Source organism: Propithecus coquereli, unplaced genomic scaffold (assembly GCF_000956105.1).
Source record: "Propithecus coquereli isolate 6110/MARCELLA unplaced genomic scaffold, Pcoq_1.0 Scaffold5, whole genome shotgun sequence".
Taxonomy (NCBI): Eukaryota; Metazoa; Chordata; class Mammalia; order Primates; family Indriidae; genus Propithecus; species Propithecus coquereli.
The window spans coordinates 16,318,458-16,334,087 of record NW_012150840.1 but is presented as its reverse complement, the minus strand read 5'-3'; the positions used below and the strand labels follow the sequence as shown (position 1 = coordinate 16,334,087).

Below are 15,630 nucleotides of genomic sequence, written 5' to 3'. Positions count from 1 at the left end.
TTTATATATAATAACTCACTTAAGCTTCTTAACAACTGTGTGAGGTAGGAACAACATCTCATTTTACAGACGAAGAAACTGAAGCCCAGAGAGAAACTGAGGCAGCATGCCCAAGGCTCAGCTATAAGGTAACTGTCTGGCCCGGGAGCCCTGGTGCTTAGCCAACGCAGCACACCGTCCCAGCTAATACATAGAATTGGTTACATGTCCATTCCCAATGCCCTCAATTGGCTTAATGAATAGATTGTCATCTGAAGAAATCTAAACAAATAAATATTTGTTGAATGAATACACAGAATCATCCCAGGGAAGCTCAGCCTGGGAGGTGGGGGGAGAATGTCCCAGGGACAGCGAGGCAGGGCCCTGGAGGAGGGATCTGATCCTGGAGCATGACAGGTGTTCCCTGGGCTTTCTCCAGGCTGGTTTGCAGCTTCTGTCCCAGTGGGATGGCATCAACTTGTCTCAGTTACCTGCACAAGCAGGGATTTTGTCTATCCTATCACCAGCACCTAGAGCTATGCCTGGTGCATAGTAGATGCTCAATAGATACTTGACTGACTGACTGAAAGCAAGTGCTCTGCACAGGGCCTGCCACAGTCATCATCACAGATGTGTGCAAGTAGTCTCTCTGTGCCATGAACTTGACAGCAACCCTGTGAAGGCAGATGCACCATTATCCCTAATTTACCTCCGGATGACTTTACAGAGGGACCTACCAGGGCTCTTGCGCTCAGTTATCAGAGAGTTACTCCAGTACCCACAGATGGAAGCTGTTACCCCCATAGTCATTGGAACGTGACTCAGCTGATAAGCAAATGCTTTGAAAAAAGGCTTATGAGTGCGGTGGTGCACATGCCTGTAGTCCCAGCTACAGGAGGCTGAGGAGGAAAGGATCGTTAGAGCCCAGGAATTCGAGGCTGCAGTGAGCTATGATCATGTCACTGCACTCCAGCCTGGGCAACAGAGTGAGATCCTGTCTTCAAAAAAAAGGTCTGGTGTGGTGGCTCACGCCTGTAATCCTAGCACTCTGGGAGCCCAAGGCAGGAGGGTGACTTGAGGTCAGGAGTTCAAGACCAGCCTGAGCAAGAGTGAAACCCTGTCTTTGCTAAACATAGAAAAAGTTAACCAGGCATGGTAGCTCATGCCTATAGTCCCAGCTACTCAGGAGGCTGAGGCAGGAGGATCACTTGATCCCAGGAGTTTGAGGCTGCCGGGAGCTATGATGACACCACTGTACTCTAGCCAGGGTGACAAAGAGAGAGAGAAAGAAAAAAGATTTGAAAGATAAGTCAAACTGGGATCCAGACAGGGTGAGTTCCTGTCCTGATTTGGACGGGCCTGAGTCTTTTACAATGAGAAAATCATTCACATTTTAGTAGTACAATTCAAAAAGATAAAAACACAGTAGGGACCCTTTATATTTCAGTAAGTCTGGAATCACAGAGCAAATGATGCTATTTTTTTCCCCAGAAAATAAGCTTTCTGAGGGGCACACATTTGACAGCGTACCCCATACGGGTGACAGGCACCCAGGGTTTGACATTTGTATGTGTATTCTGGGGTGCCATACTGGGAGGTGCATGTTATTTCAACAACAGTCTTGCAGTTGGAGTCCTTGTTCAGAATCCCAGCATGAGAAACCCTGAGCGATAGAGAAGGGGCCTTTCAGAACCCTGGATCCAATGACGCCCAGACCTGGCAGCCCCCGGAAATCCCTGGGTCTCCTGCTGGACTCACAGGCTGGGCGCCAGCCCCCACCCCGCGCCCAGGCCCCACGCTGCGCAGCACGCACCTTGGATGGTCCTCTTGAAGAAGGCCTTGCAGGCCTCGCAGGAGGCCACGCCGTAGTGGTAGCCAGAGGCAATGTCCCCGCACACGAGGCACAGGCGCTTGGGGATGGCGTTGAGCATGTACTCGCACTTGATGGCCGAGTCCTCCATGATGCTGCCGGCACAGTCCTCGTAGCTCTTGCGGCACGGCGTGCCTCCCAGCCCAGCGCCCGCGAACATAGGCGGCGAGTCCAGACCGTTGGCGTGGGTGCCCAGGGCCAGGCCAAAGCCACCGCTGGCGTCGGATGAGCCGCTGGGGCTGTGGTGGCTGAGGGCATCAATGCCCGAGGACGGGCTGGACGGCTCGGTCTTGATGAAGGAGCCGCAGCTGGAGCCCAGGTGCCGGTCATCTGCAGACATCCTGTTCAGCAGCCTGTGGACACAGATGGGGAAGTCAGCCCGGGCGCGGTGCGGGGGTGTGGCAGGAGTGGCCGGGCGGGTGTGGCCCAGGGCGGGGCAGCTGGGAAGGGCTCTATGCTAAAGTCTTGGAGAGATAAAATGATGGCTCGGGAGATCAAGTGGTCTCCACTCAGCACAGCCTGGAGCAAGTTATTGGCATTGCCCTCAGAACCTTCTGAGTCCTCCAAGAAACTATGTTTTGATCAATAAGCTGCAGATTAGGCACCCCAAAGCTTTGCAAATTGCTGGCTTCAGAGTGACACAGGATGGGGACTATTCAGCCAAAATGTTTGGCTAACCTTTCTGCATAACAGTAATGCCTGGTGGCTACAACTTAACAGTCCTGGCTGCCAGGCCCTGGCCAGGCACCCTGAGTACAAGGACCTGATAACACATTTCACAGAGTCCTTGGCCCACGATGGTGGCTCCATGGGGCATCAGGTAAGCCCAAGTTCGGAGCTTCCCTCTGTACTCTGCCATCACCGAGAGTGGGACCAGAGGTGCCTGGTCATCTGACCAGGGCAGGAGGGCAGCTTGTGGCAAAGATCCCAGCCAAACTGGCTGCCCTCTGGGTTTTGTCACTGGTCCTGGCTTGGTAACAGAAGGCACGTCCAGAAAGTAGCTCCCAAACCCCCTCTCCCTTCCCTTCCTAGCGCCTGAGCAGGCCAGCTTCCACCCAGCCCACCCGTCCCCCAAGAGACTGTTCCTCCATCAGAAAGCTCCAGGGAGCCTTCCAACCCTAACCTAGAATGTTCTCCAGCTGTTTCTAACCTTAAGTTTCTCAACCTCTAAGCCTCCCTACCCACACATAAAGTCGAGGAGTATTACCCATACGCAGGATCACTGTGCGGCTTAATAGAATGTTTCTTGTAACCAAAGCTCCTCCACCCAGGAGGGCAGGAAGCTTGGAGGGTGTGACCCTCCATACTCCAGCTCCCAGGATGAAGGGGGGGGACCTGTCCCCCTCTCAGCCTAGACAAGAAAGGCAGCTGAGCTCACACCTGGGAGATCCAAGTGTATGTTCAGGGAAACCCAGGATTGGGATCTGAGTCGAGTGGTCTGGGTCCAGGCATCTGGTGACAGTTGCCTCACTCCCCGAGCCTCCACTGTAGAGGTAGAGGGGGGCCGAGGCTGATGCCCGAGAGCAGGTGAAAGGAGAGGGGGAAGGGTCTTGGAGAGGAGCAGAGGGTGGAGAGGTCGGCAGTACAGCCCCATTAATGGAGAGATGACTCCCCGCTTATCACACCCACAAAGCCCACCCCCACATTGCGATCCTTGGCCACAAACTGATACCACAAAATGTGTCTGTGCGACCTTATGGTGGGGAGAGGCCTCCCCTGTCCCCAGTCCCACTCATGGTTTCATAGTTGATGCTCCTCCTGAGGGGCTGCCCCATCCTCCCAGCCAGAGACAGGGACTAGAACATGGCCAGAGACGGGGAACTCTCGGCCCCATAGACAGTCTAACCAGGAGCTGGGAGCTGCAGACACAAAGATAAAAGGTACAGCTAAGGCTTCTACTCTCAAGAAGTTTACAATCTCGTGGAATGCAGTGTGTGAAGATAGAGGCTCCTGGGTCTCCTCTGCTCCAAATGGAATGTTCCTGAGTCCTCTGAGCTGCCTCTCCCGTAAGTCCCAAGTTCCCTAGTCGAGGGTCTCCTCGGAGCCCTTTTACATCTCTGGCTGGTCATCTCCCTGGGTGCTGCCACACAGCTCCCCTCCAGCTACCAGTGGTGAGTCCCTGGAAGTGCCACCAGCCTGTCAGGATGTCATCTGGGGGAGACTCTAACTGAGCAGACACAGTTGCGCCTTTGGGTTCCTCCCCAGGTACCCTTCTGGAGGGCAGGCAGAAGAGCTGCCCACAGCCAAACCGTCAATCCCTCCTGCTCTCCTAGTGGCTGCTTTAGGTTCCGTCCACAGGAACGCCCCAGGCCCACTGTGGAAAACCCCGCTGGGCAAAACAGCTCCCAGATTCCAGGCCCTTCACCCCCGGCCTTTCCCCAGGCTCCTGAGGGCTCCAGAGATCTTGGGAGATACACTTGATATAAACAGTAATTATAGCAGCTACTATTTAGTGGGCATGTATTCTATGCCCCCTGCTTAGGCATCTGCCCCGGGGGAGCAGGTGGAGAGCCTGCAGCCACTCCCATCAGAGAGCAGGCCGCGGCCTTCCCAACCGCGTTCCCCGGCCTCCCCACTCAGACAGCCCTGAAGGACACCAGGGCGGGCAGCGGCTTTGTCCCCAAGCCTTGGTTTCCCCTCCTGCCCCTCTCCTTCTTGATTCAGAGGGGAACGAAGCATCCTGCAGTGTCTGGGCCCCACCTGCAGGCCCTGGTTGGGGACTTTGGGGCCAGAAAGGAAGCAAACCCAGCCCTGGCCCCAGTGAGGGTTGGCATGGGAACTGGCTACTGCTTTAGGGCCTGAGTCCCAGGAGAGAGGGACGTCTAACGATTTCATTCCTTCAGATTTCTCACTCCCAGGACTATTATTGTGCCCCCTTCCCCCGAATGCCTTTTCCAGGGACAATCAACGTGTACTTTGGGCACTTACCATGTGCCAAGAGCAGACAGGTAACGGGAATGTGACAGGCACAGCCCACGACCTCAAGAAACTCACACTCTGGTAGGAACGACAGACGCCTAACAAACACAGGTGCACAGGGTGCCAGAAAGGGCTGTGCCCAGACAGTGTCACTGCACTGACAGGGGCGCCCCTGCCACTCCCCTCTGGTCTTCATTCAGGAGGCCGCGGCTTCATTCTGTGCTGAACGTTCCTTCCAGGTGCCTCAGCTTGTTTTTCTCATCTCAGGAGCTGCCTGGCACCCCCTCTGCCCAGAGGCTGGGGACACTAGCGGCCATCCGTCAAGCCCCAGCTGCATGCGGCTATCTGCTTTTGTACCATCTTGTCTCGTCCTCACAACCCGTGTGCTAGCCACTGTCACTCCACCGCACAGACGAGAAAGCGGATCTCAGAGCTCACCCCCTCCTCCCGAGTCACAGGAGAAGCTGGGGCCTGAGTAGCACCGTCCCACTGCAAGTCTGAGCTCCCGGCCTCACAGCACTCTGCCCCTCCGAGCCCAGGCCTGGGGAAGAGCCACCCCGGGGCAGAGATCTCATCTTTACAACCCCCAAAAATGCAAACAATGTCTGACTGCCACCAAGAGCTCCAAAGCACTTTATCATCATCTCTTGATCCATACAAGGTAAGACTAGAGACTTCGGAAGCAGAGAGAGAGGCACAGGGCCTTTCCAGGCTGCCTGGTGCCTGACGCACCAGGCGGGGAAGAGGCCAGACCCTCTGGGAAGCCTGCCCACTCCCTGCTCTGGCCTTGGCCTGCAGGACATCGCGTGTTCATTCATTCAAAAGCAAAATTTAAAGAAAGGTGGAGGGAAAGAAGTGCAAGAAGAGGACAGGGAAGATATGCCCAGAGGAATGGGAGGAGAATAAAAAGAGATCACGTCACAGAAATGCCACGAGCAGAGCCATCTAGAAGGGGTGGGCGGCAGGTCAGACCAGCCACAAGGCCAGGTGAAGGGAGAAGGGGAAAGCGTGCCCTGCACCTAGCAGTGGGGAGGTGGCTGGCGCCCTTCGCCACAGCAGGGTCATGGCGCGGTGGGGATGGAAGCCACGTTGCGATGGCTGGAGGAGGAGGAGGTGAATGCCGGACAATTCTTTCAAGAAGTTGGGCCTTGAAGGGCAGAGGAGGGGCGGGGGTGTGGCGGGGGAGTGGTGCCTTCTTGCCCACCTCCAGGCGGCCCGTCTATCTCGCGCACACGACGGCACGCCCTCCTGAACTCGGGGCTGTGCGCATGGCGAGGGAGCGTTCTTGTTGTTATTGTTGGTACTAATCTTTGGCTTCTTTGATGAGGAACAGGTGAGATGAGAATGGGAGGAATTTAAGGTAATTAAAAATTAGGTTTCCATACTTCCCAGTTGGCCGCGGGCAATCCCGGCCCTACCTACTGACTCGGTGTCATCCCCAATCACGCCCGAATCTCCTCAAAGCAGATAATGACTCAGAGTTACTCTGGGCTAAATGCTGATGACGGCAAAGAGCAAAATCAGGATGCAAAGGCTGCAGGTGGGAAAGACCAGCGTGGGCTTTTCTCACACTGTAGTTCAGCCTTCATCGAAGTTAGCCCAGGTGCTGGCTGGACAGGTGGCTTCCTGGACCCGAGCCCACCGCAGTCAAAGCCCGAACATGCGCCTCTGCCGATGGGGCCCAGAAACCTGCGGGAGGGCTTTTGTTTGTTTTTGGTTTTGGTGCCCCAGTTGTGATTCTCAGGGGTGTCCCATCTGAGTGACAAGTGAAGAAGGATGCAGTGACAACCTGGTAGGAGTTTGAAAGGAATCTGGAATGCAGGTAGAGGAATGAGCTGACGCAGTTAAGAGCAGGGTTGGCCTCTCAGACGGGAAGTTTTAGGTGGCAGAGGGGGCCACTGCATGAGGCCTTCCTCACCCTGCAAACCCACCCACCCCGCCTCCACGCAGCCTGCAGTGACCCTGTGCAGTGGGAGGTGCAGGGGTGAAGGCTGAGAGCCAGGGGGCAGGAGGACGAGGAAAGGGAAACAGTTTGCAAGAGCAGCTGTGCAAGGAGGAGAGAGCAGAAATCAGGGCCACAAAAGTTCTGCAGGCCCCTTAGCTCACTCCGTAGGGGCAACAGTGCAAGGCGGGCCCAGTCTCCCCCAGCACCTTAGATCTGGGTCTCTGAGCCTTGGCACTGCTGGCATTTGGAGCCAGGTAATTCTCTGTTATGGAATCTGTCCTGTGCACTGTAGGATGCTCAGGAGTGTCCCTGGCCTCTACCCACTAAATGCCAGTAGCACCCCCCCAATATGTCAACCAAAACCTTCTCCAGACATTGCAAATGTCCTGCTGGGGGCAACACTCCCCCCAGTAGAGAACCACTGACTTGGAAGTACCATGGAAGCGGGTGGACCAGGGGTGGGGCTGCAGGCCGGGATGAATGAATTCGCTGGCCCTGGAGAGAGGGCCGTGATGTCGGAAAGGGTGGACTTGGGAGACAACGGAGAGGCGGCGAGAGTGGAGGTTTCCAGGAGATGGAGGCTGAGGTACGGCAGGAGGAAGGAGTGAGGACACTGGGAGGCTGGCAGGTTGGGTCTAGGCCTGAGAATCTGGCACGTACGATTTCAGAGGTGGCCGTGGGGTGGGGGCTGAGCTGGTGTCCAGGCATTGTGCGGCCTCAGGGTGAGGCGGGAGGCAGCTGACACTCATGCTCTGGGAGGAGCGAGTCACGTGGAGCCCATCATCTGTGGGTGGCTGGGACCCAGTTCCCAACTGGATCGATGACTATTGACTCTTTATGAGGAGGGGACAGACGCCCATCTCCGCAGCCTTTGGAAGAGCAGCAGTCAGTGGTCGAAGCCCCTCGAGGCATCATTTCCCTCTGATCCATCTCTGAACTGGAGCTCAGCAAGACCTCCCCGGCCTCGGTTTCACCCCGGCATGATCAAACACGGCCACCCCTGCCACACCCCGCTCTGCCTCCGGCCTGCTCAGCGGCCAGCGCAGAGCCCCGTGCCCAGTGCGGTCTGACCCGCAGGGTGCCCGAGCTTACCGGGGGCTCTGCCTTCCCCTGGACATCGCTCTGCCGGACAAAAAAGTGGGTTGAGGGCCGGGCGCGGTGGCTCACGCCTGTAATCCTAGCACTCTGGGAGGCCGAGGCAGGCGGATCGTTTGAGCTCAGGAGTTCGAGACCAGCCTGAGCAAGAGCGAGACCCCGTCTCTACCAAAAATAGAAAGAAATTAATTGGACAGCTAAAAATACATAGAAAAAAAAAATTAGCCGGGCATGGTGGCGCATGCTTGTAGTCCCAGCTACTTGGGAGGCTGAGGCAGTAGGATCGCTTGAGCCCAGGAGTTTGAGGTTGCTGTGAGCGAGGCTGACGCCACAGCACTCACTCTAGCCAGGGCTACAAAGTGAGACTCTGTCTCAAAAAAAAAAAAAAAAAAAAGTAGGGTTGAGGATTTTCCTAACATGGGACCAGGAGAATCTCAAAAGTTCTGAATGAAACCCAAATTGTTGAACTATTTTGCCTCAGATCTCTAGTGGGGGTAGAGAAATTCTAGGGTACTAGCAGGAGATATTCATAGCCCAGGGATCTGTCCCTCTCAAGGTGGCCTGTTGGTGGTCAGGTGGCAGGAGAGAAGCTTCCGGAAGGACAGAGGAATGGACTGGCCTGATTAGCCTAGGCCCTAGCTTGCTTTCCTCTGAGGGGTAGAGTTTACCCACCACGCCTGAGAGTCTGGGTGGTGCAGGACTGCCCCAGAGCCCTCTGGGGCTCCCTGCTGGGGCCCTGCACTTGGGAGCAGGAACAAGCTGCTGCTTCACTTAATGGCTCAGAGCCTGCACACGCCGGTGTCAGATGTGCCAGTTCTACCACAATTTACTGCTGACTTTGAGTAACCAGGTCACTCTCTGGACCTCAGGGTTCTCATCTGTAAAATGGGCTCAACTGCAGTACCTCCTTTGTGGGGTCTGCGTGAGCATGGGTACTGAAGGCAAATGTTTAGGACAGTGCTGGTCCCCAGCAAGTACTCAGTGGATGTTGCCTGATGCTTTCATTCTTCCAAGAAACCCCTTCCAGAAAGTCCAGCAGCTGGCAGGCCTGTGGTTAAACCCAGCAAACCTCTTCCCTCATCTAAGCTCCCCAGATTTAGAACTGAGGATAATTCTGCAAGGGACTTGCCATATACTGGGAGGAAAAGGGGTTGGCTAGGCAAATTAATGGGATAAACAAGCCTGAAATGGGAATCCACTCTACAGAAGAAAAATGGTTTCTGAACACTTGAGAGACTCTTATGTACATTTCAATAATTAATTTGCTAACCAGGGGCCGCTGGAGCGATTCATTAAAGCAGGTCCTCAGACCCTCCAGCAAGGCTTTATTAGTTACGAATCAGCCCCTCAGGCACCTGAAAGTAACACAGCTCAACTTCCTTTAGAAATAGTATTAAAGAACGTAGAATGCCTTGAACAGGGCAGAGGGATAGGGAGGACCGTGTGGCTAGACATGAATTATTGTCAAGGTCCCAGCTTTCCTGTTGGGCATGGATTCACGGCACTTATTACGTGGGAGGGAGGGAGGAAGAAAAGAAGGAAGGAGGGAAAGAAGGAGGGAAAGAAGGGAGGGAGGAAGGGAGGGAAGGAGGGAGGAAGGAAGGGCAGGCCAGTGATAAGCATAAAAACCAAGGATAATGATGAATCCAATTCTGTGCATGAGGACCGTTAAGTTGATATACATTTTTTTTTCTTAAACTCAGATATTTCATCAATGCAAGTTGACCTTTCCCCTGAGTGGTCTGAATTGCCTATTTTATTAACAGATGGCATTTTTACCACTCCTGTGTGATTGAAATCTTGCATGTGTGTATCTTTCAACTTTCAACAATAGATGACACTTTTTCTGGACACATACATCAGCACAGCTGGAGTCACTGAATCTAAGTGCTCAGAGAGTCTTCTGCCTTCCCTGGTGACTTTCAGATGAGGGGACGGAAGCCCTGAGAAATGAATGACTTGCTCAAAGTTACTAACTAGAGCACCAGGCTGGTTGGGGGTGGCTGGGGGGCTGGTCAGGGGGTTAGAGACACAGTGAGCTGGTGACCTGCCCAGGGGGATGAGCTGATGCAGAAAGCAGCCCACCTGACAGCCTCCGTGGCCACGCTGCTACCAAAGCACCTTTCTTGAGATGGCTTGATTTTATTTGGCCTCCTGAGGAATATTTTCCTGGAACTGCTGGCCTCAAGTGATCTTCCTGCCTTGGTCTCCCAAAGTGCCAGGATTATAGGCATGAGCCACCACACCCGGCCAGGAATAGTTTCCTAATGCTTTCTTCTTTCCCTTTCTCCCCTTCGGGACCCTCTGGGGCCCGGGGCTGCAGAATGATCCAACAGCCAGTGGCTTTGAGAGCTGGCCTCCCTCTGCATGGGCTGGAGCGCAGGCAAAAATCTGTAATTAAGCATCTTGTCGTTAGAAAGATTAGTCAAAACCAGGCTGATCCCAGACAACTGATTGAAATCTCGTTCCACACAAATTACGGCATGGAAAATAATGATGGGTAATTAGTGCCTTTCAATCAGGACTTTTTATCCATGATTTTCCAGGCCGCATCCATCACAGTGAGAAGAAAGAGGCTCTGCCACCGCAGGAAGAGACAGCTGGATGCGGAGTGGCTGCCCCCGACCCCCGGAAAGCAGAGCCGGTGTTCTGGTGCTCTGGGCTCTGTCTGGCGGAAGGACAGCATCAAAAATTGGAATATGCCTCCAAACACACCTCTTTCATTAGAGATTGGAGCTCTGACATCTGTAAATTTATCTCAACTCTTCTTGAATCTGTGCTTCTTTTCACCCCATATTAAGCAGTGATGTGGCATAAACATCCCACCCACTGTCCCCGGGCAGACTCAGCAGATTCTACGTGACATTCAAACCTCACAGTGGCTGTGGCGCCAGGCTGTACAGCTCAGTGACTAGAACCGGACTGCCTGTGTTTGAAGCCCAGTTCTGCCCCTTTGGAACTGTGTTTTTAAACCTCTAGATGCCTCAGTTTCCTCATCTGTAAAATGGAGATGAGAATTATCATCTCGTAGGGTGTTCTTGAGAATTAGTGAGTTACTACCGAAAAGAGTTTCAAACAGTGTCCAGCATACAGTAAGCACTTAATAAATATTAGCAGTTGTTTCTAGCATCCCCGTTTGGTAATGAGGCGACGGCTTGCATTTATGCTTTCCAAAAAGTTCAAGCAAGAAAGACTGTCTTCCTCTCATCCATCCGTGTTCTACCCATTCACCCATTTAATCACGCGTTTGCATGTCAGCTACTTCCACTGAGAAAGTCCTTTTCCAGGGCCCCTTTTTCAGGCACTGCTAGAACTGACTGCCCAGAACAACCTCTTCCCCACCACCCCTCGCATGTACACACAGAGCTCCCGCAGGAATTGCCATATCCTTACAGACATCCGCCATCCGCCTCTTATAGACATCCATCTGACAGACGTTCCTGCTCCACTGATAGACCCAGGGGTGGGCACCTCACCCAAGCTGGACCAATAAGTCTCTCCCATAGGATTTCTGGTGCCAGGGTTGCCTCTCCAGGAACAGAAGCGGTAAGATGGACAGCTCAGGAGCTGAGCAAGGTCATCCTTCTGCCAATGTACAGCGAGAGAAGAATATCGAAGCTGCAGCCAAGGGGAGCAGTGGTCAGAGGCAGCGTCCTGGGAGCCTTGGCTGCTGTCGGCAGTTGCTCCCAAGCCCAGCAACATCTCTGCTCAGGCCAGCAAGCGTGGCCTGACTCACTGATGGTCAGGGGGTTAGAGACACCGTGAGCTGGTGACCTGCCCAGGGGGATGGGCTGACGTAGAAAGCAGCCCACCTGACACCCATCGTGGCCACGCTGCTACCAGGCACCTTTCTTGAGATGGCTCAAGTTTATGTGGCTTCTTTGGAATATTTTCCTGGAACTCCTGAGCTCAAGCGATCTTCCTGCCTCGGTCTCCCAAAGTGCTGGGATTACAGGCGTGAGCCATAGTATTCCTGTGCCCGGCCAGGAATATTTTCCTAATTCTTTCTTTCTCTTTCTCCCCTTGGGGGCCCTCTGGGACCCAGGGCCAGAGAATGACCCAACAGCACAGTGGCTTTGAGAGCTGGCCTCCCTCTGCAGCTCACACAAGGGCGTTTCTGACCCTTAACCAAAGAGTAGCTCTCACATTATCTCTTTCATTCCTTCACTCACTCAGCTGCTGTCTTTTGAGCATCTAGTGTATGCTAGACTCTGTTCCAGCCCTGGGGATGTGTTGGTGAACAAGGTGGAAGGGTCCCCGCCCTCAAGGAGAGACATGCCATATTGCATGGACTCAAAGCTGTACCATTTTCCCACATTTTACCATCCTGCCAATCAGAATGCCTCTGAAATCAGTGGCATGTCGTAGTTTAATTAGCAGTTCCAAAAATTTAAAAATGTTATCTCTTATAATAGATGATATCATAGATTCAATGAAATATGATAAATAAGTGTAGCTGATACCGTTATGAGTTCACCAAAAGCTATTTCGTTTTCTTGCTAGACACTAGGAAGACTACATTTCCCAGTCAGCCTTGCAGCTAGCTGTGGCCATGTGACTGGGTCTCCGCCAGTGGAATGTGGGCAAAGTGATATAAACCACATCCTTGTCTGGAGCCTAAAAATCTCCCACAGACTTCCCTCCTCCCCTGCTCTCCCCTCCACCTTCCTCTCCCACTCTCCCGCTCTTGCCCCCCATGCAGGCTATAGGCATAGGATCCGAGACTCCAAGGCCCTGGGGAATGATGGCAGAGCCACAAGTTGGAGGGAGCCTGGGCCCCCGCATCACCTTATAAAAGGCTGCCTGCCAAACACCCTCACCAAAATGCTATGTGGGCAAGGTCAGTTTCTGTTGTGCTAAGCCACTGGATCCCTGGGCTTGTATGGAATCACAGCTAGCATTGCCCATCCTAAGTAATAAGACAAGTAAGTGACCAGATGGTATAAATTCAGTTAGTGATGAGCGCTGTGAAGAATGAGCAGGGGACAGCATGGGGGGATGGGCAAGCATCCACATAGGTGGTCAGAGAAGGCTTCTCGGAGGAGGTGGCATTTAAGCAGAGGCCTGAAGAAGAGACAGAGGGGGCTGTGCAGGGGAAGCACTCGAGCAGGCCAGGACTTCAAAGGGCCCTAAGCTATGTTCATTGACACGTTAGTCTCTTTCACTGCATCCCAGCCAAGTGGTGTCTGCTGTGTAAGGACCCCAGTAATGGGGAGAGCACTAGTTCAGGAGGCAGCTGTTTACATCTTTAGACCACTCAGATTGTTTTTACAAAAAAATTCTTTGTGATGAATAAAAATATCTCTTCCCTCTGAGCTTCCAGTTATAGTTTACACAACTCTGATTCTCAGGACCTACAGAGCAAGTCTGACGCCCTTCTATAGACAGCCCTCTCTGTGCTGCAGGCAGCTGCCTGCCCCTGGCGAGCTCTCCTCACTGGGTCAGCATTCTCTGGACTTAGAATAAAGGTCTGTCTGGAAAATAGCCAGCCACGTAACATGGAAAATAGAGACATTTACTGAAGAAGGGACAAGGTATAAGAAACATTGTACATAGGACAGTGATGCCTCAGTCCCCTTCAAGGTAGGCACCTTGGGACCTCACGCAGTTCTCCCAGCGTCTCTTACCCTAACCCGTACATGTTCAACATTCTCGGGTGTCCGGTTTGTTGCAGGCCTTCCAGAACGCGAATCACTTTCAACAGAGTCTTGACCGTCTTTGAAGTGTAAAACATCAACAGCAGCACCTGCACATAGTAAGTGCTCAATAAACATGAGCCATTATTAGCTCTCTCGGCTACAGGTGCCGTCAGCCACAACACGAGCAGCCCCTGATAACACAGAGCTCAGTCTCCCATGTAAACCGAGTATAAGAAGAAAATGAAGCAAGAGGGGTGTGTGTCCGCACTCTGGAAAGGAGAAGCAGAGGTGGGGAGCACTCGGAGGTTCCATGCCCCCCCAATCTGGGCCACTGGGGGAGGAGACTGGAGTCACCAGGGTTGCCCTTGGCAATACTGTCACTTATCACACTGGCTTCTCCAGATGGGGCATTTTGACTATTGATCTGATAAATAAACAGCCTGCTGGCTCGATCAAAATGTTATTTTGCATTTCAATTACTGCTCACTGATGCAACCTTCATCTGCCAAGATGCTGCTGGCAATGGCATGGAGCCCTGCCACTGGCTGGAGAGGTGGAGTCACCCCCTACCAGCACCCAAGGAGGCCCTCCCTCCCTGGGAAGTCAGGGTACCTGGGGAAGACAGCTGCTCCTGGGAAGGGGATAGAGGGGAAGAGGGGAACCAGAGGGGCACAGGCGGAGGGACAAACTGCTGTCATGACTGCCAGGAAGGGAGCCACACTGGGACACACCTAACCTAGCCAGGGCCCTCCGGGGACCCAAGGGTCAGGCCTCAGTGCCCCCACTGCTCTGTTGAGTGGCCCTGGGCACATCATCACATTTCACTGCATCTTCGCCACTGCATCGGTAAACCAGATCCGAGAAAAAGTACCCTACTTCATGGGGTTGTCGTAAGGACACAATGAGAAAACAGACACGCAAGCTCTTTGGAAGAAGAAAAGAGACACGAATGCTGCTGTATTATTTAATGGAATAATAATACTAAATCTCCTTTCCTTTTGAGCACTTTTAAGCATGTAAAAATGCTTTTACACGTATAAGTTCGTTTATTCCTCAAATAACTGAGTTTTCCGCCCTATGTTACAGAGGGGAAAATCAATCGAGGGTACACAGACGTTGAGTCACTTGGCCACACAGCTTCTGTGGTACATGGAAGGGCAGAGGCTTGAACGCTAATCCATCCTGATGCCAAGGTCCAGGGCTTAGCCATGCTGGGGTGAACTGTCTCTGGAGGAGTGTGGTGACTCCAGACGGGGTTCCTTTTTCCCTATCCTGGCCAGAGTGGCCTTTAATGGCAGGCAGAAGAGAAATGGCCTCTGTCCTCATCCTGGTGGGTCCAGGGTGGGAGGAGGGGCTGAGGCTGCTGTCAGCTGGAAACTGAGGATGGCAGGCCCAGGCAGACTCTTCTCAGAACTGCCTGAGTACTGGGACTGGTGTCCCAAGGCCAGCCCCAGAGACCAACAGCAAGCGGGCAACTGCTCAGACTGCTCAGGGAGACACTTGGCTCTTCAGAGATCTGTAAACCTGGGCACGCCTTAGTGACAGGGGAATAGGCAGAAGAGACGTCACTTAGAGCCAGAAGAATCGCCAGGGCACCGTCACCCATGTGCTCAGCTGGGAGGGGGTGGGGATGGCCTTCGAGCCCTGAATTTAGAAAGTTCAGGTGGATGAAATGGGAACCCCCAATAGGAAGGGCATGGCGGCCACAGGCCCCAGGGGGGCCTTTTTGCAAAGGGCTGCTCACCCCTCCCAACTTCTGTGTGCCTTGGTTGAATTGAGGGTAAATTTTGGCTGTCTGGCCTAAGTGCCAAAATTGCTTTGTCCTCTGTCCTGCAGGCCTAATGTGTTCCCCACCCATCTCTCTTTCTCTCTCTCTCTCTCACACACACACACACACACACACACACACACAGACACAGACACAGACACACACACACACATACACACACACACACTCCCTCTAGGACAAGACCTATTAGCTCATGCACTTAGAACTGTGGTCCTCTAGGTCCCCCATCAAGAGTGAAATCACAGTTTTGTAATTTACATTTCAGATTTTAAAATATAGCCAGCGCAGTGGCTCACATCTGTAATCCTAGCACTTTGGGAGGCTGAGGCAGGAGGATCGCTTGAGCCCAGGAGTGTGAGGTTGCAGTGAGCTACGATGGTGTCACTGCACTCTA

General features: G+C 53.3%; 1 protein-coding gene across 1 annotated transcript in view; it reads right to left on the bottom strand.

Annotated features, from left to right (window-relative positions):
- The window catches only part of ESRRB (estrogen-related receptor beta), a 100,848-nt gene that overhangs the window by 49,659 nt on the left and 35,559 nt on the right, over window positions 1–15,630 (bottom strand). The window contains exon 2 of the mRNA XM_012656124.1: window positions 1,793–2,202. Within this exon, the coding sequence (XP_012511578.1) occupies window positions 1,793–2,202 (410 nt within the window). The remainder of the gene's footprint in view (window positions 1–1,792; window positions 2,203–15,630) is intronic.